Source organism: Sceloporus occidentalis, unplaced genomic scaffold (assembly GCF_023333645.1).
Source record: "Sceloporus occidentalis isolate IW3139 unplaced genomic scaffold, rSceOcc1.0.p SCAF_329, whole genome shotgun sequence".
Taxonomy (NCBI): Eukaryota; Metazoa; Chordata; class Lepidosauria; order Squamata; family Phrynosomatidae; genus Sceloporus; species Sceloporus occidentalis.
This window is the reverse complement of record NW_028317309.1, coordinates 593,024-617,640: the sequence shown is the minus strand read 5'-3', so window position 1 is coordinate 617,640 and position 24,617 is coordinate 593,024. Positions and strand designations below refer to the sequence as shown.

General features: G+C 44.5%; 2 protein-coding genes across 2 annotated transcripts; both read right to left on the bottom strand.

Annotated features, from left to right (window-relative positions):
* Nucleotides 1-1,821: 1,821 nt before the first annotated feature.
* LOC149274479 (peroxisomal N(1)-acetyl-spermine/spermidine oxidase-like) lies at nt 1,822-7,617 on the bottom strand. The gene is made up of 7 exons (XM_089505455.1): nt 7,443-7,617; nt 6,056-6,539; nt 5,315-5,538; nt 3,351-3,606; nt 2,942-3,054; nt 2,630-2,787; nt 1,822-1,971 (listed from the first exon to the last, which is right to left on the bottom strand). Exons 1-7 carry the CDS (start codon nt 7,591-7,593, stop codon nt 1,822-1,824), a joined length of 1,536 nt encoding a protein of 511 aa, XP_089361581.1. The 5' UTR covers nt 7,594-7,617.
* Nucleotides 7,618-11,213: 3,596 nt separating this feature from the next.
* On the bottom strand, nt 11,214-24,252 carry LOC149274478 (ras association domain-containing protein 4-like). The gene is made up of 10 exons (XM_089505453.1): nt 24,194-24,252; nt 23,420-23,495; nt 16,690-16,835; nt 14,407-14,474; nt 13,825-13,970; nt 13,252-13,353; nt 12,704-12,755; nt 11,913-12,034; nt 11,664-11,761; nt 11,214-11,283 (listed from the first exon to the last, which is right to left on the bottom strand). Exons 1-10 carry the CDS (start codon nt 24,250-24,252, stop codon nt 11,214-11,216), a joined length of 939 nt encoding a protein of 312 aa, XP_089361579.1.
* Between the last annotated feature and the right edge of the window lie 365 nt (nt 24,253-24,617).

Below are 24,617 nucleotides of genomic sequence, written 5' to 3'. Positions count from 1 at the left end.
GCTGTTGTCACAGTATAGAGAACATAAGCATAAAATGAACCTCTCAATAGAATGTAAGGAGGTTTTGTTTAACTAAGAGGGTGGTAGATGAAAGGAACAGCCTTCAAGCAGAAGTGTCAGAGGTTGATACAGTGAGAGAATGGGATAGGTATATCCTGAATCTGAGACAAGACCAAGGACAGAATAAGATTGTGAGTTTCTTTGCAGCAGGACAGAATGACTCTGATAAGTTTCTGAAAAAACTATAAGGAAGATAAGCTTCCACGACTACGACCAAGAAAATAAACAATCTAAAACACATTACCTGCCCTCAGCTCATCCCCAAAACCTTAGTATTTTTTTACGTAGGTATCAGTTGCCTAAAATTGCATGTCATGTATCTCAGGTACCTCTCTTGTAGGACACTTTTGGCCAAATCCCCCTTCCTTCTGATCCTTGGAGCTGAAGTTCCGTAGTTAGAACCTCCGCAATCAGGACGATGGCTGGGCTATGAGATCTTTGGGATTGTGACCAGTGATTTATCCTCAAAAGTTAAAAAAAATTACCAACTCTGTTTATTTTTGTATGTAGCAATGTTGACATATTGAAAACGTTGGACACCACACTTTATTTGGGCAGCCAGTTTTCCGCACAGAAGTCACTTCTGCTACTTTGCTCTCTCTGGCATAAGGTTCACTGACAAAGTTCAAACAAGGTACATGAAGTCTTTAGTTGAAGTTGATATTTTTATCGGGCAACGTAAAAAAAAATGTAGTTACGTAAGCTTCTCCCTAAGTGTCTTCTCCATATGGTATATATATAGGTATAAGGGGTCCCTATTTAAATTGTTAAGGACAGATAACACTTTGTTGTGTGATGTCATACCCCGAGAGCATTGCCGATTCCTACAACAGTCACGATCCTGTGGTAAGATAAATCGGCTACATTTGTAGGAACATTCTGAACACAAGAGTGATGGAGTTCTTGGACCTCTTAATAGCAATCCACCACAGGTTTCAACTATCAGCTTCTTGGAGACGCCTGGACTTATAGTTATATCTTTATTGTTATCCAAGACCGAGGCGGTACGTGGACTTTGTGATGGTCCTAATCTTGGTGTCCAGGATACTGAGGTAGCAGTGAGAACGCCACTGAGGTCCTTCAGGATTTGTTGTCCACGAGCCAAGCTGGCATTGCTAACACAAGTTTCCGGGGGCAGGACAAGATGACGTTAGGGTTGGTGGCAAGGGTTCGGTAATAAACGGAAGAATCACATGACTCCTTACAGAGATACGGACACAATGTGTGAAGGAGGCTCCTATGGACTTTTGATGCTCTTCTACCAAGTCAAGAATAATGCTCTTCATTATAGTCAAAAGCAATCGTTTACCCTTTTTGAGGAACAACTGGAAATCACCAATGTGGATGAATAACTCAACAGACGGTGGCAAAGCGGCGTACAAAGATTGAGGATTGTTTGTAACCTCACGAAGAAACTACAGTTACGAGACACTTTTTATTCTTTTATTCTGTTGTCATTCGTTTCCATTTCGTCGGGGAACATTTAATTGTCACGTGACACAAAAATCAGATCCTGGAGGGGGAAGCTGGATAAATGTTAAGCGTGTTTTATGTAGTTAAACCTTCACAGGAATTAAAAAGTAAAGGGAAATTTGAATCGTTCCATCCCAGTGATTCAGAGGTAGAGCAGCTAAGCCCCGTTCCAGCAATGAGCTTCCTTTAAAAGGTCAGAGAAATGTACGGCGGATTCCAGGAATCAATAACGATTCTTCTTTCGCACAAAAATTTATTAAAAAATCAAACATCAGCATTTCTAGTCTCCTAGAGCTTGGATCGGTTAAGGGGGCGGACAAGTTCTGGATAATGCCTCGTCAGTCTGTCTGCTTCTCTCCAGCCAGACAATAAGGCACCATGAGTGGTGGAGTAGAAGTTTCTGTGAGTGGCTTCTCCAGCAAACAGGACCTGCAGAGGCTGAGAAAAAAAAAAGAAAAAAAACTTTTAAGCAAGGAGGACTGAAATCTGTGGCAGAACTTGGCACAACTAGCATTATGGGAAGCCCTTTCCTAAAGTTCTCTCTCTTCTTCTCCACCAACCTTTTAAAAAGAATGCTTAAACCATTCGACAAAAATTGCCATGATATACAAGCAGGGCCGGTCGTACTACCAGGGGGTCCACGCAGGCGCCTGGGCGCCTTAATCAGGGGCCGCTGCAGTACCCAGACAGGAGCGGCCTTCGTACCAGTCAAGAAGCAAAATGAAGGGAGGGAGAGGTCTGTTCCTCTGCTAAAGTGCTCCCTTATGACGCTGCCTGCGATTAATGCTGAGTGCTGGGATAGACTGTACCGGGTGTTAGAGTATGGTGTTAGAATGAGTGTGTATGGTGGTGTGTTTCAGTGTCTAGTGTTGGAATGTGTGGTGTATCAGTGTACAGTGTTACAGTGATTGTGTATGGAGCTGTCAGTAAATTGTGTTAGTGTTCATGTACATCTGCTGCCTTGTTACCTTTATCAGATGATGGAAAGCTAGATAAGACATTATCACCCATGGGATTGCCATTCATATTATAAATATCTCTCCTTGGGAAAGTCTGATTGAAATCAGCAAGTTGCTTGAACCTGGTTGTTTCTCACCTTAGATGTGTCTTCTTCTAAGGGTAGAGGCTGTGCAAGGATGTCCACGTCCTCTCCTGAGCTGCCCACCGCTACATAACTGTAGGAGCCACGCGTGTAAGGCTCACTACGCCATCTGGTGCGAAGCATGCGGACCGGAGGAGGAAGCTTAGGGTTCCCTGCATTGAACATCAGATACCCATTCAATAATAATGCACATATAAGGCAGTGGAACATTCAGAGGTACATCTGGACAAAAAAGAGGGTACAAGGAACCCTCTGAGCATTGCCGAGTTTGGATCAAAGGTGGCAGCATGGTAGCTCCATCGTTACCTGTGAACTGCCTCAGCACAGCGGTCATGGCAGAGAGAATGTCTTCATCTGTCAGTGTTTCCATATACTCCGACTCCTCTCCTGCGATAAAGCCACACAGCACATGGCCAACCCTGCGGACAGAAGACACTGAGGAGGCCACATCGTAGTAAAGTCCCCCATACACGTAGACAACGTAAACACCACTGCTTTGGATAAACAGTTTTACACAGGAGTTGGCTTTAGTGGCCAACTATTTCTCAGGGTTCAGAGGTGACTTCTTTGGTCAGACGAAGGAAGTCTGAGGTCTTGACAGCTTTAGTGCTCTCACAAGCGCACAACCTCTCCACATGAGCCGTCTTGTATGTAAAAATCCACATTAATAGTCAAATACATCAATGACACTCTGAAGTTCATATGTTATACCTACAGTTCTGGAGGCTGAAGAACCACAAATCCCGCAAACTTTTTCACCCAATCTTGCTTTAGGTCTTTTGGTGACTCTTTAAGAGGAGACTCGCCTTCCCACACTAGCTGGATTATTTCACAATCGGGCTCCCAAAATGGTTCCTTAAACTCTAGAAAGACTTTATTGTTGGTTCCAAATCCCATGTTCTGAATTGCCTTGACTTTATTGGGTGGAAGTTTGGGGGACAGGAAGCTTGCAGTTCGCTCCTTCAGGAAGCCTGTGATCAAAGTAGAAGACAAGACACATAAGTCACACTTGTTCCTTACATGAGTTATAGGGTGGTGGCCACATCCCATAAAAGCACTCAGAGCTGCAGGGACGTCACCATGGCCCAAGGAGAAAGAGCCCATGGAAGAAAAGGAGCCTGATACTTCTCCTTTTGACGTGGATTATTCTTCTCCTCACATCCACACCATATTTTGTTAACGCTGGTGAAGAGGAATGGAAGGAGAATGGCTTCCAACGACTAGACGATGGGAGAGAGCAGACCCCTAATGGCCTTTATATAATTTGGTTATTCAGGATGAGTGACCATAATTGGTCTGCAGCTCCGATGTGTGCCCCCAAAGCGGACACTGGTAGTGAATCACACAGGCAGAAATCGGCTGGACGAAGCCGATCTGAACTCCAGTAAGGAGCTACTGCAGAGAAGATATTTCCCTACAGCAATAACAAAAATGGCCACTAGCTGGAGATAATGTTCCACCTGATGACCAAGATAGAAACTCTACTCAGTTGGCTGCAAGGACCAAAATCAAAGGAAAGACACAACAGACCCCCCTCTGAGCAAACTTCCTGCAAATAATGTACAAATATCTCTAATTTGAATTTGTAACAATTATTTTATTATTTTTTATTATTTTCTCCAATATACGGATAAAAAATGAATAAAAAGCAATTAATGAAATATTATTGGACGTTTTGGTTCTGAGTTCCTCGCATGTTTTAAAACACAACAACGTCATATTTTGTAAGAATGTTTATATTTTCTTGTTTTAGGGTCTGGCTTAAAACTGAAAGAGTAACGTGTGGCAATCTATAGCAAAATTTCTGCAATTTTTTTTTTTAATTTCACTGAATAACCAAGAAAACATATATATATATATAGCCGTTATAGAGAAAGAAATGGAGGAAGTATGGCGGCAAGAGAATAGAGGATAGAAAAACTGGAGAGGGACTTAAAAAAACGCAGAAAAAAAGAGGAAGAGAAAGTGCAAAAAAAAGGAGACATAGCTTATGGTAACTTATTAACCCCTTTGAGGGCCCCAGGAGGACACGGCCCTCCTCCCCTACACTAAGAGCCTGGGCCAATTTTCATTGTTTTGCTATAATAACACTATAATCAAACTGTCTGGGGGCAAAGATGGCGCAGGCAGGCTGTTTGGAGGCAAAGATGGCACAGGCAGGCTATTTGGAGGCAAAGATGGCGCAGGCAGGCTGTTTGGAGGCAAAGATGGCACAGGCAGGCTATTTGGAGGCAAAGATGGCACAGGCAGGATGTTTTGGGGTAAAGATGGCACAGGCAGGCTGTTTGGAGGCAAAGATGGCACAGGCAGGATGTTTTGGGGTAAAGATGGCACAGGCAGGCTTTTTGGAGGCAAAGATGGCACAGGCAGGATGTTTTGGGGTAAAGATGGCACAGGCAGGCTGTTTGGAGGCAAATATGGCACAGGCAGGCTGTCTGGGGGTTAAAATAGCACAGTCATGCTGTTTGGGGACAAAGTTGGCACTGTGGGACATCTTGCTAGGTTGGGAAGAAAAATGAGCAAAGAAAAGGGGACAAGGAAAGAAGAAGCAAGGAAAGAAAGGAGGAAAAGGAGGAAGGAAAGAAGGAGCAAGGAAGGAAGTTGGAAAAAAGGAAAGGAAGAAGAAAGATGAGGAATGAAGGAGAAATAGTATTATTATATAAATAGTAAACAGGTTACCTAATGGGACAGTGACAATGACATGATCGGCCACAAAGGTGTCCCCGTCTTCACACTCCACCATCACTGGGAACGATTGCGAGTTGTGGGCTTGGTACGATCGATTTTGGCACGATCCATTTTGGTATGATCCATTCCAGTGAACGGTCTTCACCGCTTTGTTGAATAAGATGCTGTCATCAGGAAGCGTCGACTTAATTTGGTTCACGAGGCTTTCATATCCCCTGGAAGGGCAGAAAGGGGGGGGGGAATTTACCCTCAGAGGCATCTATATGGGGAGCAGGGGGAGGATATGAAACCTTTGGTTGGCTCTTCAGGTAAGGTGGGCGGTGTTCCTCTCCCCAACCACACAACTCTTGGGCCTGGTCTGCCCCTCCTGGGCTCAGTCCCACCCATCCCCACCTCTGGCCAGCCCCCTCCCCCAGCCCAATTTGGATGTCTGAAATGGGGGGCAAGTGCCTGTTAGGTACCCCATGTCATCTACCACCAAAGGTCTGATCATAAAACAACACAGAAACTTTTCATCTTCTATGGCAACAGCCTATCATTGCCTGCTTTTGTGTCACATGGCAATTTAGTGTTCCCGGCAATAAAAATACAAATGAAGCTACATTTTACTGAACGGTACCCAGAATGGTGTTTCTTATGATGCATTTAATTACATGATATCTACGGGAACAGGAATATAGGGTCGGCACAGGTGGCCCTCACCCTCATTGGGGGCCACAGCCCCAAACTCACCCAGGGAAGGTACAATCCAGACCCGGGAGGACCGTGTACTCTCCAAAGGGACAGAGAGCCACGTCGTCCATGCTGTGAGTGCCGCTAATGCAGCACTCAAGCTTCAGTAGGCCACTCAACAAAGCCAGCGTCGTCTCCGCGGCCCCCGATCCCCATTCCTTGGCCCTGAGGGCGATTTCCCGTTGTATGAAGCCCCCGACACTGGCTTTTGGGTCACAGCCGGTGTGGGTGAAATTGCGAGTTTGTTCCAGCCAGGAAGAATACATCTCCATGACGTTCCCCACCGCTTCTGGGCTGATCTTCTTGCCGGAGCTGCCGTAGGAGACCGAGAATGGGGGCGGGTGGCCCCCGACGTCCACCTCCTGGTTCTCCTTCGTCAAGGCGTCGGGTCCCAGCAGGGAATACTCCGACGCCAACCGGAAGACCGGGTTACCAGGCGAGGGGCCATGAATCCACTGGGCGCCGACCTCGATGAAGCCCTTACCTGTTCCAAGACATGAACACACGGTGGGCATTGTGAAGCATGTGACTCCGCCCACTCACATCATCAGCCCCGCCCACCGATGCCACCTGACCCATATAGTCTCCCACCCTACTAGCCTCTGCCACTTTTGCCAGCGAGTTACAGCAGTACCCCTCCACCCCCATGCCAATGCGGTTAATTGGTTATTTTATTGGAGGCCGATCTTTTATTTTTTTTTTTTGTGTACATCATAGATATTTCGCTAAGAAAAGTAACGATTTACGAAATATTTTTGTTATTATTTAGTGAATTATTACATTTACAACAAATTTGTAAGAAAATGAATTCCTTATTCCATCCATTTTATTAGGATAAAGATTTAATTATTATTATTATTATTATTATTAAATATTTTAAAATAATAATGCCAATATTAATAATAATAATAATTGAAATGTTTACAAATATTATTAAAATTATTATTAATTGTTATTATTATGCAACCTAATTATTGAGTATTACTGAGATAATTCCATGTCCAGCACATAAAAAGGAGCGCATCTCGCATATAATTAGATATTCATTATTGTCAGATTACTGGCTGAGGCTGATAGGAGTTGTCACTATATGTGTTTGTATATATGTATACGGTATAGAGGACACATGCATATTAATCATAGTCGGGTTACTGGCTGAGGCTGATAGGAGTTGTCACTATATGTGTATATACGGTATAGCGGAGACATAAATATTAATCATTGTCGGGTTCCTGGCTGGGGCTGATAGGAGTTGTCACTGTATGTGTATATACGGTATAGAGGAGACATACTGTCGGGTTCCTGGCTGAGGCTGATGGGAGTAGCACTTGTTTGGAGGTGATGGAACCCACCCAGTGACAGGTGACGCGTTAATTCCCGTCATTACCGTATCTCCGGCTCCGGATCCGGCCCCCGGTTCTTCCTGTGGCTTCCAGGACCCTCACGTTTTGAAAGCCCCGGGCGTGCAGTTTGTGGGCGGCTGCCAGCCCCGAGATACCGGAGCCGACGATCAGAACGGCAGGTGGACGGGAAGCCATGGGCTGGAGTAGTGCGCTGGCCGGAGGCAGAGGGTAGGGCGTGGGCAGGGTGCAAACTACCAGCACGGTGAGGAGGAGCCTGGGCCTGGCAGGGCCTGTACTCGGCATGGTGCCACCTCATTATCAATGGAGTCTCATTAGACTTTATATTTTCACATAATGCATTATATATATAATACAAAAATCTATATATTACATATTTTTGGTGTAGTGTATGTATAATATGTATGATTTATTATTATGATAAACATTATTTACAATATATTTGTATATAATATATATACATATATATTACATGTATGTTATACGCACCGTATATTACTTTACTGCTATATAACCTATTACTATGTAAAAATATAATAGAAAAACATATTTCTATATTCCATATTTTTATCTAGTGTGTGTATATGCATGATAATAATAATAATAAATATATTTTATTTCTATAGAGCCAATAATTTATGCAGGTCTTCCTATAATATATATATACATAATGTATTTTATACGCGTCGTATATTACCGTACTTAATAAGCACTTATTACCGTATAAACTGTTTTTCCAAATATATTTGAAAAATATATGTATATATATATATATATATATAAGTATATAATATATTTATAGTATATATTTTCTGTGTGTATATATATATATTTTTTATTTTTATTTTTTTAAATCAGATATATATTTTATATATATATATTACTACTACATTTATTATATATATATATTAATTAGATATATTAATAATTATATATAATTACTATCTACATTTTTTTTAACAATATTTTAGAAAAAAAATTATTTAAACTAAATAGCATATAAATATTACTATTACTACGACCTTATAGTTTATTACTATGTACATCTAACAATATCTTAGAAATAATTCATTTATATATAAATATTAAATATGAGATATTACTGATGTATTAATATTTTATTATTTTAAGAATATATTTTCTCTGCCATTTATTGCATTACTATTATATGTTTGTCTTTAATATTATAAATGTATTTCACAAGTTAAGAATTAGCAAAAAAAAAAAATAAATCTGCAGACCTGTAACGAAAGTCCTGATTGCAGACCGTCAAACGCTTAATATTTAATTGATTTGATGTTCTAGCCGATCGCCCGTCGGGTGGTCCGGGTCGGGGTCCAAGTCCAGCAGTCATTAACATGAAAAGTACATATAAAGGGCTGTTTACTTAGTATGTGGCAATGTTACTTTTTTTTTTTTTTTTTATGAGCATTTTCCTAGTAATACAGGGAGGGAATATAGCCCCTGAACCTAAGACCCCCGTGACTCCCTTGACTGATTAAAGCCAAACCAAGATATTGCATGAAATGAGTATATATTTGTTACCTACATGGTGCCACTGGGGGTCCCTCCATTCAGCTCCAAGGGGGGGGCACCACAGACAATTAACGGGACCCATGGATAGGATGGCTGTACACCTAGTTCTTCCTTACAGGTATCGTGGAGTAACAATATAGACATAACCTAATTGGGGAGGAATAATGCAGGAAAGATGGCTGTTCCCCTGGTACAGATATAAAGAGGGTTAATATTACACAAGCTTTTATGAACACATCTATTGCATGGAAAATAGGTGAGGAAAGGGGGGCTTGTGTATATGGAGGGATTCTGCAGATTCTCTCCATGCCGTTTGTGGGGGGTAGCACCCAAATTTCAAGGGGCCACGCAGCTTCCGTATCCATTTATTGGTTGATCATTTGCGTCTGCAGTCCTCAGAAGGAAGGAACATCTGGAAACCGCTGCCTGCCCTAGAATTTTCTGCCTGGGAGAGACCGTGCTCATGGGGTGTAGCTACCCTGGGTGTTGTTGCTGTCCTCGGTGCTGCCATGGTGGATGACTTTTTACATTAAACTGTCTTGTTAGTGAGTCTGGCTCTTCCTCACTCCTACACAGCTGTTTCGCTTTCAGTTAATGTTTGCGTTTCAACCTACATATTAAATTGATGAGCGTTGGCACCTATTTGGTAAAATTGATTTTGTTTTTTCGTACTTTTACGGCATTTTTTCCACACCTGCCTAAAACTTTTGCACAAGCGAAAATCATCTTGTCGATTTATAGCCAATCAGACACATTCCGACAACTTAGAATCAATAAAAATGTTTTATTAGTCATAATTTAAAATATCACATTATCCTAGTAGTACAGTGTGTTAATATTTTAGATATTAAACAAAACTAACAGCCCCGCCACCCAGAAACTTTTTTTTTTTTTTACTACATTCACAGACGTGTCCTGTTTACAACGCAAGAACTGGACTTTGCTCGTAATTTATGACATCATCGAGATCTAGTTATTTACCCTGCTTTGCGTTCAGAAACCCCGCCAACCTAGAGAGCCGAATAGCCTCTTATTCATAAAGCTGCTTACTGGTTAAGTGGGGTTTATGAAAGAATGTGTGTTTTCTTTACTTTCAGGAAGTGACTCTATGGCCTCTGTGGTTGCCGTCTTCATGAAACCATGACATCACCGTTCTGTTGGGTCTGTAACATCACAGTGGTTCTGTGGCCTAAGATGTCTGTGGAGGGGGACCGCATAAAACTTTGATGGCAATGACCAGTGGAGGGCTGGTTGCGTTCTGCTGGTGGGCCAAGTGGTGGCCCGACAAGGTAGCCTCAAACAGGCCTGGCAGAAGTAAAAGAATGAGATCTACCCAAGGCACATCGGATCATAAGGAGATAAATAAAAACCCATGAGAGGAGCGCAGAAAGGAACTAAACATGGCGTCAGTTTTTGTTCCAGTGGATGAATGTAGAATTACAAGGGTAGTTCGGAATTTTATTGTCCTCTTTCAGCTGGTGGGATGGATCTGGAGATGAAATGGCCCAACATGGTAGCCCAAAGCAGGTTCTACAGAAGAAAATGAATGAGATCTAACCAAAGGGCCAAGACCAATGTTACTCCCCAAGCCAGTGCACTTAGAGGCCTAGTCCGTATTAATCAAGGAGGCGGGGTTACACTCATCCACGTATGAGAGGAAGAGGCTATCAGAATGAGGTTATTAGAACAAATATCATAGCAGCCTCAGCTCATTCACTACGATTCGAAAGAAAAAAAAATATTAATCGTCGTCGTGGAGTCTTGCGTCGAAGGTGATGATTTTATCGGGCCAACCAGAGGCCTCTTCTTCAGATGGTGCGTTATGTCATACCACGTGCAAATGAAATCATTCCATCCGAACAAGAGACCTCCGAGGACCGGAAACCTTGTGTGACTCGCCATCGACTGAAGACTTCATCCATGGACCGATACGATGTTATCTATTTTCATTTTTGATGGACAAAAGCATAATCTCGATCTTATATTATTATTATTATCACTGAAGTGGGCCGATGAACAGATAGCATTTCTTGGTGATACGTTTTGATGTTGAACTTTTTCCGTGGCAAAGTACCGGCTTCAAAGCGGTCCACGTTCCCAGAGAAACAAGTGGCTTGAGGAGGTCCAACAGAGCAGAAAGCATGTCCAAATGGACCGATGACTTTCTTAGGTATATATTCTATGAAGATTCACATTCAAGGGAGAGGGGGGTATAGGATACCCGTCTGTCACGTCCACTTCCTGAGGCCCCGGCTGCTTATTCATGCGTAGCTCTCATACCCAGCCGCTTCTTCCAATCTCTGGAGTAAGACGGACTTTAAAACGTTGTACCTACGAGAGAGGATTGGCAATATATATAAGTATTAGAAGCCCCCCTTGTTTGCATATTGGTTTGGTCCATAGTCTCCGGGTAATGTCATCTGGGGCCAGCCCTATCCTCCTTGTGCCAAACCATAAGCCTCAAGCGGCCGGCCCTGCTCCCTCGCGACTCCATTCGTTCTGGAGAGGGAGAGCCCACCCAAGGGAGCAGCTTTCTTAACTGCAAGGTTCATGGCAAAAGCACCGGTGTTCTCTCCCTCCTCCAACCGCCAACCCTTCCGAAGGCTGCCTGAACCAATCAGCAACTTGGCAAAAAGGGGAGATCTAACCTAACGTGAAGGAATCAAGTGGTGCAATCACCATAGCAACAAATGGAACGTCTTGTCTCTTACTTTTCGGTCAGTTTGAAAATCTCTCGTTCTTCTTCTTCCTTTAGCTTCTCCACAAAGCTGTCCAGCACTGGCATCTCGAACTTGATGTACTGAGCCACCTGGAAAAAGATGGTTTTCTGGATGAGCTTGGTGGACCCTTGAGTTGCGTTCATCTAGTGAGGAACATCCAACCACAATGGAGACCTGGATTCTTAATATTATACATCAACCTTATCCAAAGCAGGCCTCGGGACGGAACGATAGTCTTACGTCATAGGAAACCTCCTCTCCGAGGTCGGTCTCCATTATGAAAAGCCTCGCGATTCGTTCACACGGCCCGTGAAGGATCCTGCAGATCAGGGGGAACTCCGTCTCTCCTAATTTGGTTCTTTCTAGACAATCAAACAAGATAAGACGTAGAGATGTTTGTCACACAACTAATAGGCTCGGCAGGAAAGTAGTCATTTGAAGGCGGCCATGTTTTTTTCTTCTCTGACCAGACAGAACGTCTGGTCGGTGGCTTATGTTCCAAACTGCCATGTCATGGTACGTTCAGAAGCTCGGACGTACGAGCTCTATGGTTTCCATCTGTCGAGTTTTGAACTATACACTACAGATGGTGTAGATGGAGAGCCAGCCATTACTGCCCCTGCCCTGTTACCCTCTCCAGGGTTCTTTGACTAGTCCTCCTCGCTATCCTTGCGTCATATCGTCTCAGCCCCAAGTCCCTGCCACCACCCGCGTTCTTTACGCCTCGCGCTACCACTTTATGCCTCCTCTCCCTTTTTCTCTCCTCCGCACAGCGAGCATAGAAACCTAGAACTTGATGGCAGATCGGCCCCATCCGGCCCCCGTCTAGTCGCCCGTTTCTCCTGCTGTAACGACTCAAACCTTAATCAGTCGTTGGTCTCGTCTTAGATTCAGGAGTCCGTATGTCTATCCCACGCATGTTTAATACCCTCACTGTATTACCCTCTACCACCTCTGCTGGGAGGCAACTGACCCTCAATACGTTATGAGGAACATTTGAACCACCTAGTCTACCAAAAAAATGAACTTACCGCCCATCTCATGAACCATGTAAAGTGCGAATTCCGTGGGGCCGTTCTCCACCTGGGTTTGATGACAATATATAAAAAAATATTTTATTAATAATAATTATTTATTATGTATATAATATAAACAATAAAAATGTATTATTATTATTATTATTATGGTTGTTAATCATCACAGTTTAGAATTCTACCGTTCACGACCCTCAAATAAATGACGCTTGTCATGGCCCAATGTACTAGACGAACAACCTGACTCCTTATCATACTGCCCGTGATAAGCGATAGAATGCCTCGGTCTTAATCACCCAGCAGGACTCCCTAACTTATGAAAGTCTATGGGAGAAGGGACTTCATTAGCATTGCTACAAAAAAAAAAAATCAGGTCGGTGTGGTGTTTTCACCCGGGAAAGTCACCCGAAATATCACGAGTGACAACAATGGCATGGGAGCAGCCGTCTTAACTTCCTGTTATCAGGATCTGCATGATTATTCCTCCCCGTTAAGATATCTTTCCCCTGTGGTTAATAGACTGGGATGCCGGACAACAAGCCGACCTTGAATTTCCTTAGAAGCAGGTTCAGAACTTCAGACGTGTCCATGGCGCTGGTGACTCGAACGTTCGTCACGGACCCGTAGGCCGGGGTAAATACCGAAGTCTGCAAGGAAACACAAAAACCGTATTGCTGTCTCGTTCAAAAAGAGGCATGCTGTGTCACACTTAGAAGGGACCTCCCACCATCCATTTCTTCCAAATATCAGATAAAAAAAATACGTTTTCCAAAATATTGCTCGTTTTTCTTTTTTTTACCCCAATAGAATGGCTCGGTCTTAATCACCCAGTCGGACTCTCTGACTAATGAAAGTCTATGAAGGGGCGGACTTCATTAGCATCGCCATAAAGCATCAGCCCAGTGTGGTGTCCGAGAAAGGGAAGTCACCCAAAATATCACATGACTGGCAACGACGGCATGGAACGCCATAGAGGCAGCTGTCGTAACTTCCTGTTGTCAGGACCTGCCTGGTTATTCCTCCCCATTGAATTATCCCTAACCCATTGCTGATTGTTTAGGCAGGCCTCTCATAAAAGGACATGCGCAGAAATGCGCCGCCCCCCGGAATATCCGTACCTTGTGATTATAGAAGTGGCCGTTGATAGAGAACCTGTGGCTCCTGGGGCTTTCTCCCGGCCTGCAATGCTTCGCCCGCATCTGGACAAAACTGGCGTCGCTCCTGGTCCTCTTGAGCTGCGGCGTTTCCTCCTCGACCCTGCCTGCTGCATACAGAGAACGCAGAGGAGTTTATTCACTAACGGCAGGCTTGTGGTCTTACCTCTTGCACCTTGCTAGGCTGAGCTGGCCCTGCGTAATGTATAATTCAGTGGGTGAGTTTATCTATACATTATACAGGGCCAGCCGAGCGCTTCCAGGAGAAGCTGTCTGGGGTCCATTCGAGGAAGTTCCAGCAAGAGGAGAACAAAAGGGGGCGGAGCCTGAAGTCGACTCCAGGCTAAACAGTGAATATGCCGAGGCTCATTTACCAGCGTTTAGAAGGGACCCAAAGAAACTGGACTGCCCCAGCACATTCGGGACTGTTGTCGGCTATGGTTCCCATTTAAAAAGGTACAGGAGACAAGTATTTAGAATTGTAAGCAGCCATTTTTTGGGGTGATATTGCCCCCCACCCTCTCTCACGCGCGATTGGTCACTTACCCCGGCTTGTGGGATTATTGTTCATCTCCTCTGTATTAGGCTGGCGCTCCGCGGGGGCCGTCTCAAGGCTAGACATTAAAATAAAATATTGTAAGACAATATACATTTGCCCCTGTCCCCGCCCCCCACCCAACGGGAGCATTTTCCTGCTTGAGGCATCCAATCCCTGGTCAGCACGCATCCCTGCTAAGATTTAAATGGCTGATTGCACCTTATTATTCCGCCCCATCACATCACAGCCGAGGAACCAACGGACATAAGTATTACAAGACAGCACAATGTTTGAGGTGTCCAAATAGGGGTGTGGCGAGGGGCGGGGTCATCCACAGGGCCGCCCACAATGCCAAGTGCTGCAAGGCGGCCACGCGGGAGCTGCCATGGAGGTCCGCGCCGATAGACAGAACAGACCTTCGTTGATGTTATAGCCCCCCAGGGCCGGATGGTCAGAGATCGGAGGATCTCCCCAACCGACCTACTGCCCACAAAAGCAAGCCAAGGGGGGGGGGGGGCAGTGTCTGAAAACCAGGACTGTATCGCGGGAGCCGGACTGGTTGGGAGGTATGCGCGCACAACCATTCGGAACGTACCCCTCTCACATGGCATTAGATCCCGAAGAAAGGAAACAAAGATGGTATCCATATAAAGTACGTTCAATAGATTGTAAGCTCCTAGGGGCAGGGCCCTCTCCTCCTCCTGTGTCAGTTTGTCTTAGCCTGTGTTATCGTCCATTTAAAATTGGCTTTGTTAAATATTTTCAACCCCCCCCCCATGGCGTCTGCTGGTGCTATAGAAATATATATTATTATATTTATTATGATATATATTATTATTATATTTATTAATATATATATATTATATTTAATATTATTTATTATATATATATTATATTTATTATTGTGTATATATATTATTATATTTATTATTGTATAAATATATTTATTATGATATATATATATTATATTTATTATTATTATATTTATTAATTATATATATATTATAATTATTATTGTATATATATATATATTATTATATTTATTATTATATATATATTATATTGTATATATATTATTTATTATTGTGTATATATATTATTATATTTATTATTGTATAAATATTATTATATTTATTATGATATATATATATTATATTTATTATTATTATATTTATTAATTATATATATATTATTATAATTATTATTGTATATATATATATTATTATATATTATTATATTGTATATATATTATTATATTTATTATTGTATATATATTATATTTATTATTGTATAAATATTATTATATTTATTATTGTATATATATTATTATTTATTATTATATATCTATTTATTATTATTATATATCTATTATTATATTTATTGTATATATCTATTATTATATTTATTATTGTATATATATTATTATATTTATTATTATATATCTATTATTATATTTATTGTATATATCTATTATTATATTTATTATTGTATATATATTATTATATTTATTATTGTATATATATTATTATATTTATTGTATATATATTATTATATATATTATTATATCGTTCCATTTTTCCAAGGTTCGTTTTTTCCTCCCCACGCTCGTTAAAGACAGATACGCCACGTGGACATTCTCTGCCGACGCGTGAAGGATGAGACGATAAGCGATCACGCAGCCGGCAGGCTCCCGGGGCGCAGCGATCGCCGCGCTTCACGTGGTAGCCTGCTGGCTGTGTGTTTATCAGAAGGCTCGTGACGCCGTTTCCTTGGCAACGGTGTATGTCGCAGCCTCGCGTGTTTATTCCTCCCCATACGCGTCGCAAAACACTGGTAAACACTCCATTATTTCCGCTTCCTAAACAATACCCACAATGCTCCGAGCCTCGACCCTCTGCTTCTCACTATTAACCCCTTGAGTCTGGGGTATTTTTTTTGCTAGTCTGCCCGTTTCGTCTCGACTGCCTGGTCTCATCAGGAGCCGTATGTCTATCCCATGCATGTTTAACTCCCCTCACTGTATTAGCCTCTACCACCTCTGCTGGGAGGTGGTTCAACGGATCTACCTTCCTTAAATCTAAGAGGTCCTAAATGTCCTAAAATATTTTTGTTTTAGATATGGGCAAAAATTAGAAACCCGTCTTCTGTGGATACCTTGGAAGCGGCCACCTCATCTTCCCGTTCTCAGGATCGGCATGCTTATTCCTCCCCACTAAGTTGCTGATTGGCTCAGGAAAGGGGGTTGGGGGGATGGTGGCAACGGTTCACCATTTAGTTATAGTCGTTCCCACCTGCTGCTGGCTGCGGATCCCGCTCCGGTGCTCTCGGAGGGACAGAAGGAAACGCGTTCGTTGTCGTCGTGCATCTGCAGTCTGATTGGACGACGAAGACCCCAAGAGATATTCAGCAGCCCCTCAATCACCAGCTGTCCGCTTTCCTAGGAGAAGGTAGAGCGAGTGGACACGGTTAACGCTGTGCCGATCGCGCATGGGCCGCCTGCATTCCACCGACCCCAATGAGCTTCTGCGGTGGAAACCACGGGGGGCTCTTCCTCAAGCATCGCCTTATACATTATACAGGTTCTGTACAATCCCACCATGCGCATTTGCCCTTCCCCCGAGCTGTGCGCAGGGCATGTGATATACTCGCCTCCGCCTGACTCCTGAGGTCCCTGCGCGCAGAGCTCGCACGTGTAGCAATAGAATTCCTTAGTCTTAATGGAAAAGTCCCACCATTTTTATTACTGGCATCGGATTAAAAATTTGTATTTAGAAGTATTGTACCATTTACCCCGGTTTTTGCCCCATAATACAACGGTTTCAGGCAGCTGCACATTACTGTACAGTAGGCTCTAGTACCGTTTCTACTCTGGACGGAGGCATTGTTTAGGGGCGGGGCACGTGAGAAAATAAACGGGACTTTTTCCCACGGACCTTTATCTACCCGCAACACAATCGCTAGTTATAAAGCGGCACAATAGACGGGGTGCGGCGGAGGCTGTAAAGCTCGCTGTGGCCCTCAGCTGCCCCCCCTGGGACTTTGTCCTGGGAGCGGCGGGCAAACAGAAAGGAAAGCAAAGCCCATCCTGTTCGCGGCCGCTCGGTGTCGGGGGGGGGGGGGGGGGATTGGTGCTGTGCTGGTTGAGGGAACGGCGAGTGAAGTCGCACGCCGTACGAGCCGTGGGGCGGCCAAGAAAAAGAAACTCGGGTCACGGAGAACCAGAGGACTTTCCCTTCAGCGGGCGGGGGGGGGGGGGGGATAACAGGCCTTGGTACAATACAACGCAGCATGGAAACTGGAATACAGCCAAGAGGGTGGTAGATAAGTGGAGCAGTCTCCCATAAACAGGTATGGGATAGGCATATGGCTCCTGATCACAGATAAGACCATATAACCTATCCCATGCATGTTTAAACTCCCTTGCTGGATTAGCTTCTACCACTTCTGCTGGGGGGCTGTTCCACTTATCTACCACCCTCCCAGTAAAGTTTTTTTTATTAAAGTCCATTTAAGCCTCTGGCCCTCTGGTGCCAGATTCTGGTCTCTAACATTTGTACTCTGTTGAAATAAACTTCCCTCCTGTGCCATTTTAAATCCCTTTAACCCCTTCGCGACCATATGGTCCTTCCCTGAAATATAAATAAACAAATAAAAATATAAATTAACCGTACGGTGACGTCACTGCATCCATACTGCACTGATAGGGGTGCAAAAAAATAAAAATAAAGTCATAATAATAATAATAATAATAAAAATAATAAAAATAAAATAATAATATAAATAATAAAAATAAAATAATAATAATAATATAAATAAAATAATAATAATAATAAATGTAAAAAGCCCTGACAATCCATAACCCCCCCCCCGCTCTCTACCCCCAAACCCCTTAAGCCAGAAGTACTACAAATACTGCCCTATAGGGTACTATTTAAGGGGTGGATGTGGTTCTAGAACATAAACAATATGTATGTGGGGGTAAGTCTGCAATCAGGGGATGTTGCCGAACTGAAATTGGGTCATCGTTCATAGGTTTGTGTTGTTTGTTTGTGTTGTTTTTGTTTTCTTAACTATTATTTCAATGAAAGACTTATTCCCTCCCCACCCCCCAAAAAAAAGGATGTATAATTTGTGTGGGTTCATCAAACACGGAAAAATGGCAAAAAAAAAAAAAAAAAAAAAAGGACGGTCGATAGGGTACTAAAAGGCTCCGGCAGTGAAGGGGTTAAGTATTGAAACGTTCACGAGATTGGGGGGGGGGGTTATTCTTTACATCATACAATAGCCTAAAACAATAAAGAGGATTGTAAGAAAGTGGCGGCTGCTTTCTTGGGGCCCCCTCACAATCCCCCCCCCCCTGCGAACAGGGGGGGGGCAGCCTTATTGTTCCAGTATGCATACTGGGAAGCGGCTGGGAGTGACGGGGCACGACCTCGTCCTCTCACCATACCAAAAAAAGGGGGCGCTTCGCTCTCCACCTGCGCGCCGTTGCTTTCAGCACGGGCATTTAAAGGGACGAATTAACCCCTTAAGGACCGGGCCTTTTTTAATGTTATTTTTTTAACACTATTTTCCGGTTTTTCTTCAGCTGTTATTTCCCTCTTTCTCGTTTAAAAAACTTCCCACACATCTCTATTTAGATTATTTATTAAAAAAATTTTAACCCCTTCCTAACTCTAAATTTAACCCTAACCCTATCCAACTAATTGCCCTACTAGCTAACCCCAACCGCACTTACTACATAATAATATATATGTGTGTGTATTAGGAATATTAACCCCTTAGGATCAAATAAAAAAATATATATATTTTTAAACCTGGGGGTTCAGACGCAGGGAATGGCTGGTTCTTGCTGTGCGTGTGATTGGCTGTAGGAGAGATCACATGCGCAGAAGTCACGGCGCAGTCAGCTGCAGCTGCATCAGCGCAATCACCATGTGGGGCCGGGTTTTTTTAACCTATGTCTTGCCAGGTACGTCATTGGTCCACTAGAGAGACCTTTTTCAGGATGTTCCTGGGATGTCATTGGTCACGAAGGGGTTAAAAGTACTCTGTGAGCTATAAAAGCCAACAGCATACTGCACAACTGTCCCATTTTAAGGCAGGCAAGTCTTGTTTTTACAGGCACTCTTGTAAGCTGCTCCGTTCTTCTTTCAATAAACAAGAGACCCCCGAGGTTCCGGAAGTGGGTAACGTTACCACCAATTCCGATGCTAATCCAAGAAATCAACCTCAACTAGCACCTTACTCATAGCTGCCAACAGAACAGAATGTGCAGAGACAGTCCTGACAATGCCCTGTAACGGGCAAAATGCACTGGGAAGCCATGCAATGATGTGACATCACATCACGAATTGTGGTGGCGCAGCTACGTATGACATCACAACTGCTCTGGTGCCCCCAGGGGTTGGCCCTCAATGACGCAGAGCAGCAGATCTCACCCGCAAACTTACAGTTTAGTAAATAAACCCCATCGCGCAACCCCGGCCACAACAGGTTAATTCCTTGATTTCCCATTCATCAGGCCAGCGGTGTATTTCTGTATGTCGGACGTCTGGTCCGTCGCTGTGCCCGCTCCTGTTACCATGGTTACCCACTCATTTAGGTTATCTATTATTAGCACAACATCAGCATTTCGACCCAGAATAAACAGCAACTGTGACACTTAACGCGCCGCTGGTCTAATAATAGCATCCCCGGCAGCGATCTATACTTAGAAACAGAGGCGGCCCGCGGCCAATGGCGGCCCAGCAGCTCCTGGTACATCGACGACATTTAGTGGAAGTCCCAAAAAAAATTATTAGAAAATCTCTAAAAAAAAAATAAAATCTAAAGAGGTAGTAGAGTCACGGCTTTGTTTCAGAGAGGAGGGGGTACCCGAAGAACATGTCAACGTGCACATGAATGAGCCGCTGCTCGAGGATGTTCTCATCTGGACAGGAAAGGAACGTCGGAAAACAAACACTGGCCAGAGCCGGCAGGAACCTGGAGGAACGCCCCCCCCGGGGACCTCACCTTCCCCACATCCTCGCTGAGCTGGGACGTGTCGGCCGGCAGCTGCCAGCGGGTATAAAAGGATGCGGCGCAGAGCGAGGGCGGCACAAGCATCCCGAGACGCAGAGAGAGAGAGAGAGAGAACACGGCACGGAGGTAACGATCCTTCTTCATTAGAGCATCTACCACATCGGCCCCATCCGGCCCCCATCTCATCCGCTGTAAAGACTCAAACCTTAACCAGTCGTGGGTCTCATCTTAGATTCAGGAGCCGTATGTCTATAGCATGTTTAATCCCCTCACGGTATTACCCTCTACCACTTCTGCTGGGAGGCTGTTCCATTTATCTACTACCCTCTCAGTAAAGTCAAACCTCCTTAAATTACATCTAAGCCTCTGATCCTCTAGATTTAGATTATTTCTCCCTCATTTAGTTAAATTTAATTCCTTTATGTGTTTAATTGTTTCTGTCATATTCTCTCCCTTTTCTCCTTTCCCTCTCTTCTCTCCTTTCCCTCTCTTCTCTCCTTTCCATCTCTTCTCTCCTTTCCATCTCTTCTCTCTCTCTTCTCTCCTTTCCCTCCTTTCCATCTCTTCTCTCCTTTTAATCTCTTCTCTCTCTCTTCTCTCCTTTCCATCTCTTCTCTCCCTCTTCTCTCCTTTCCATCTCTTCTCTCCTTTCCATCTCTTCTCTCCTTTCCCTCTCTTCTCTCCTTTCCCTCTCTTCTCTCCTTTCCCTCTCTTCTCTCCTTTCCCTCTCTTCTCTCCTTTCCCTCCTTTCCATCCTTTCCATCTCTTCTCTCCTTTCCATCTCTTCTCTCTCTCTTCTCTCCTTTCTCTCCTTTTAATCTCTTCTCTCCTTTCTCCTTTCCCTCTCTTCTCTCCTTTCCATCTCTTCTCTCCTTTCCATCTCTTCTCTCCTTTCCCTCCTTTCCGTCTCTTCTCTCCTTTCTCCTTTCCCTCTTTTCTCTCCTTTCCCTCTCTTCTCTCCTTTCCATCTCTTCTCTCCTTTCCCTCTCTTCTTTCTCTTCTCTCCTTTCTATCTCTTCTCTCCTTTCCATCTCTTCTCTCCTTTCCATCTCTTCTCTCCTTTCCATCTCTTCTCTCCTTTCCCTCCTTTCCGTCTCTTCTCTCCTTTCTCCTTTCCCTCTCTTCTCTCCTTTCCCTCTCTTCTCTCCTTTCCCTCCTTTCCATCTCTTCTCTCCTTTCAATCTCTTCTCTCCTTTCCCTCCTTTCCATCTCTTCTCTCCTTTTAATCTCTTCTCTCTCTCTTCTCTCCTTTCCCTCTCCTCTCCTTTCCATCTCTTCTCTCCCTCTCCTCTCCTTTCCATCTCTTCTCTCCTTTCCATCTCTTCTCTCCTTTCCCTCCTTTCCCTCTCCTCTCCTTTCCCTCCTTTCCATCTCTTCTCTCCTTTCCATCTCTTCTCTCCCTCTTCTCTCCTTTCCATCTCTTCTCTCCTTTCCCTCCTTTCCGTCTCTTCTTTCTCTTCTCTCCTTTCTCCTTTCCCTCTCTTCTCTCCTTTCCTTCTTCTTCTCTCTCAATGAAAATCATACTAGGGTTGAGGATATGTCCCGGTGGGGAAGACACTCCACCTTCCGAACACCTAGAATCTGTATCTGGGATGTGGCTCTTGATACCCAAACCGCATCCTGACCTCCCATCTCTGTTCCTCCTTCAGATATGAGATCGCAGCTCCTGATTTCAGTAGCCCACCTTCCCACCATCAGCGAGGACGCAGAGACCAATTCCCAGCGCGGGGACGGCGGAGCAGACATGCGCCCTTCCAACGGGCTGGAGGAGTACGTCAAGTCCATCCAGGCGCTGGCCCAGCCGAGCTCGGTATCGAGTCTCACCACGCAGCAGCAGGGACCGGCCAGGAGCCAGCGGAGGAGCCGCCAACGCCTCCGACCGCCGAGGTCCTGCGATGGAAAGGTCCTGTCCCCGGCGCCGGATGCCGCCGGTCTGCAAACTAACGGCGACCCGCTTGCCTGGCTGTACAGACAGAGCGGGAAAGAGAACGCGGACTCTCCGATCGTCTGCCACTCGCTTGGTCCCCTGGGCCGTCATAAAGCGGCGGTGGCTTCCAAGAGGCAGCCCTGCGGCAGGGACCAGAGCGGTGATATACAGCGGGCGGCGGAGCGGAGGAACAGGCCTCATCGCCTCCAGAAGAGATTCCGGCTTACCGGTACCGGGGCCACCAGGAGACTCTCCGCCCCGCGGCTCCCCGTCATCTACGAGCTATGATCTAGAACCAGCGTGGACTTCTCTACCTGAGAGAGGGTGTCTCTATTTTGAAGACTTGGACTGATGCACTTTAATTTATTCTATTTCGCCGTATTTTTTTTTTTTTATATTTTATTTGTCCCTAAATAATTTATGGTTTTCAGAGGATTTGGGTTGTTACAATAAAAAAAACGGTCTGAATACGACGGAAAATGGCGTGTAATAAATGGTTAACGGAGGCTGGGGTTCCATCGGGAGAGGAACGTCCTAGAAATCCGACAAAAAAATAAGTAAAAAAAAATAATAAAATAAATAAAAAATAAAATCACATCGCCTTCATCAGGGTAAAAAAATAAAATGATTGGCGGTAGAAACGACCAAAACGCACAAAAGCGACCACGCAACCGCTGAGTCGCGGGACTGGTTTTAACCAATGCAGTATGTCATTGGTCACGAAGGGGGTCAATAAATTTAAACATAATATTTTAATTTATTATTTATTTTTATTTTTTTAATTGTTTAAAATTAAAACAAAAATAAAAACCAATTGCGCAAATTGTCCTCCCCAACCAATAACGTGTCCTTGTTAACTATTAAGTTATTGTTCAACCATGGAGCCCCATCACATGGCTTCTCCCCACTCCTCTGGACCCCGAACTCTCATAACTCTGAGCGCCAGGTAATTGTCCGTTTAATTAGAGGCCTATCAGCCGCAGGCACTCATACAGCAGAACAAACCCCACCCCCAGTATCCACCCAAATGGCCATTCTTGGATATGAAGGGTTAATGGGTGTTCACGTACCTCTCGGTGCCGCAGCTGGAAGCTCCTTCCCTCGTGGTAGCAGTTGTAGGTTCTCAGATGTGACAACAGTTCTGACCTGGCAAAGAGAGGAGCAAAGTTTCACGGTGTGCCTTGTGGCCCCCGCTTATAAAAAGAGGGGACGCGGCAACAAAACAAAAAAAAAACACAACACATTCATAAGCACTAGAAATAGACTAAAGCATGGGGCAGATGGGCCATACCATCTTAAAGAGGACCACTCTCGGCCCTCAGAGGAGCAAAGTTTCACGGTGTGCCTTGTGGCCCCCGCTTACAAAAAGAGGGGACACGACAAAAATAAATAAATAAAACAGTAACACATTCATTAGTACTAGAAATAGACTAAAGCACGGGGCAGGTGGGCCATACCATCTTAAAGAGGACTACTCTCTGCCCTCAATGTGGCCCAAATCATCTACAGCTCTTACTGTGCTTACAATAAACACCGTTCACCGAACAGCCCATGACCCCCGCAGTCACCCTTATGGGCGATGCCCCAAAATCAGGACTGTTTTGCTAAACCTTGACACATGGGAGGGATGTTCTAAACTAGTGGACGCTTCCCCAAAATCAGGTGGGATTCAGGAACCTATAATCGTGACAATACGGTCCGTCACCTCTCCCTTTAGACGTCAGAGGCTGCCCTGAAGACCCAGTACTGATCAGCTGTGATACCCTGAGGCCCCCCCCGGGGCATTGAAGCCAGCCCTGTTCACTCGTCTACATCCACACATTGTCCCTTTTGCCCCGTCCTACCTTAAAATGCACTTGTTGCTGTTGATTTTCACATAGGGGTTGCATGCGCCGTCCTCCATCCTTCCAGCAGCAGGTCCTCCTATAGGTAGACATCAAGAGATATTTTATAGGTGGGGGGCCCAAGTAAACCTAACGGCAAGGGCCCCATGTGCCCCGTCCCATGCTCCTCCACCTGGCCCATGGGCCTCCCATGTGCTCACAGGCCGCCAGACCCTGGAAAGGGGCTACCGGGGCTCCAAGGACTCGGAGAGCAGGGTAGCAGGCCACAAGGGCCAAAAAAACTAGGCTTGCCCGGGCCCCATACGCAGATACTGGTTGTAACCCCATTTTGGCCGCCCCGTGGCCCGCTCCAGGAGCCATGGCCACCTCCACTCAGCTTGTGGTCTGGCTCAACCCATGAAGAAAAGAATCACTTTCCCTTTAA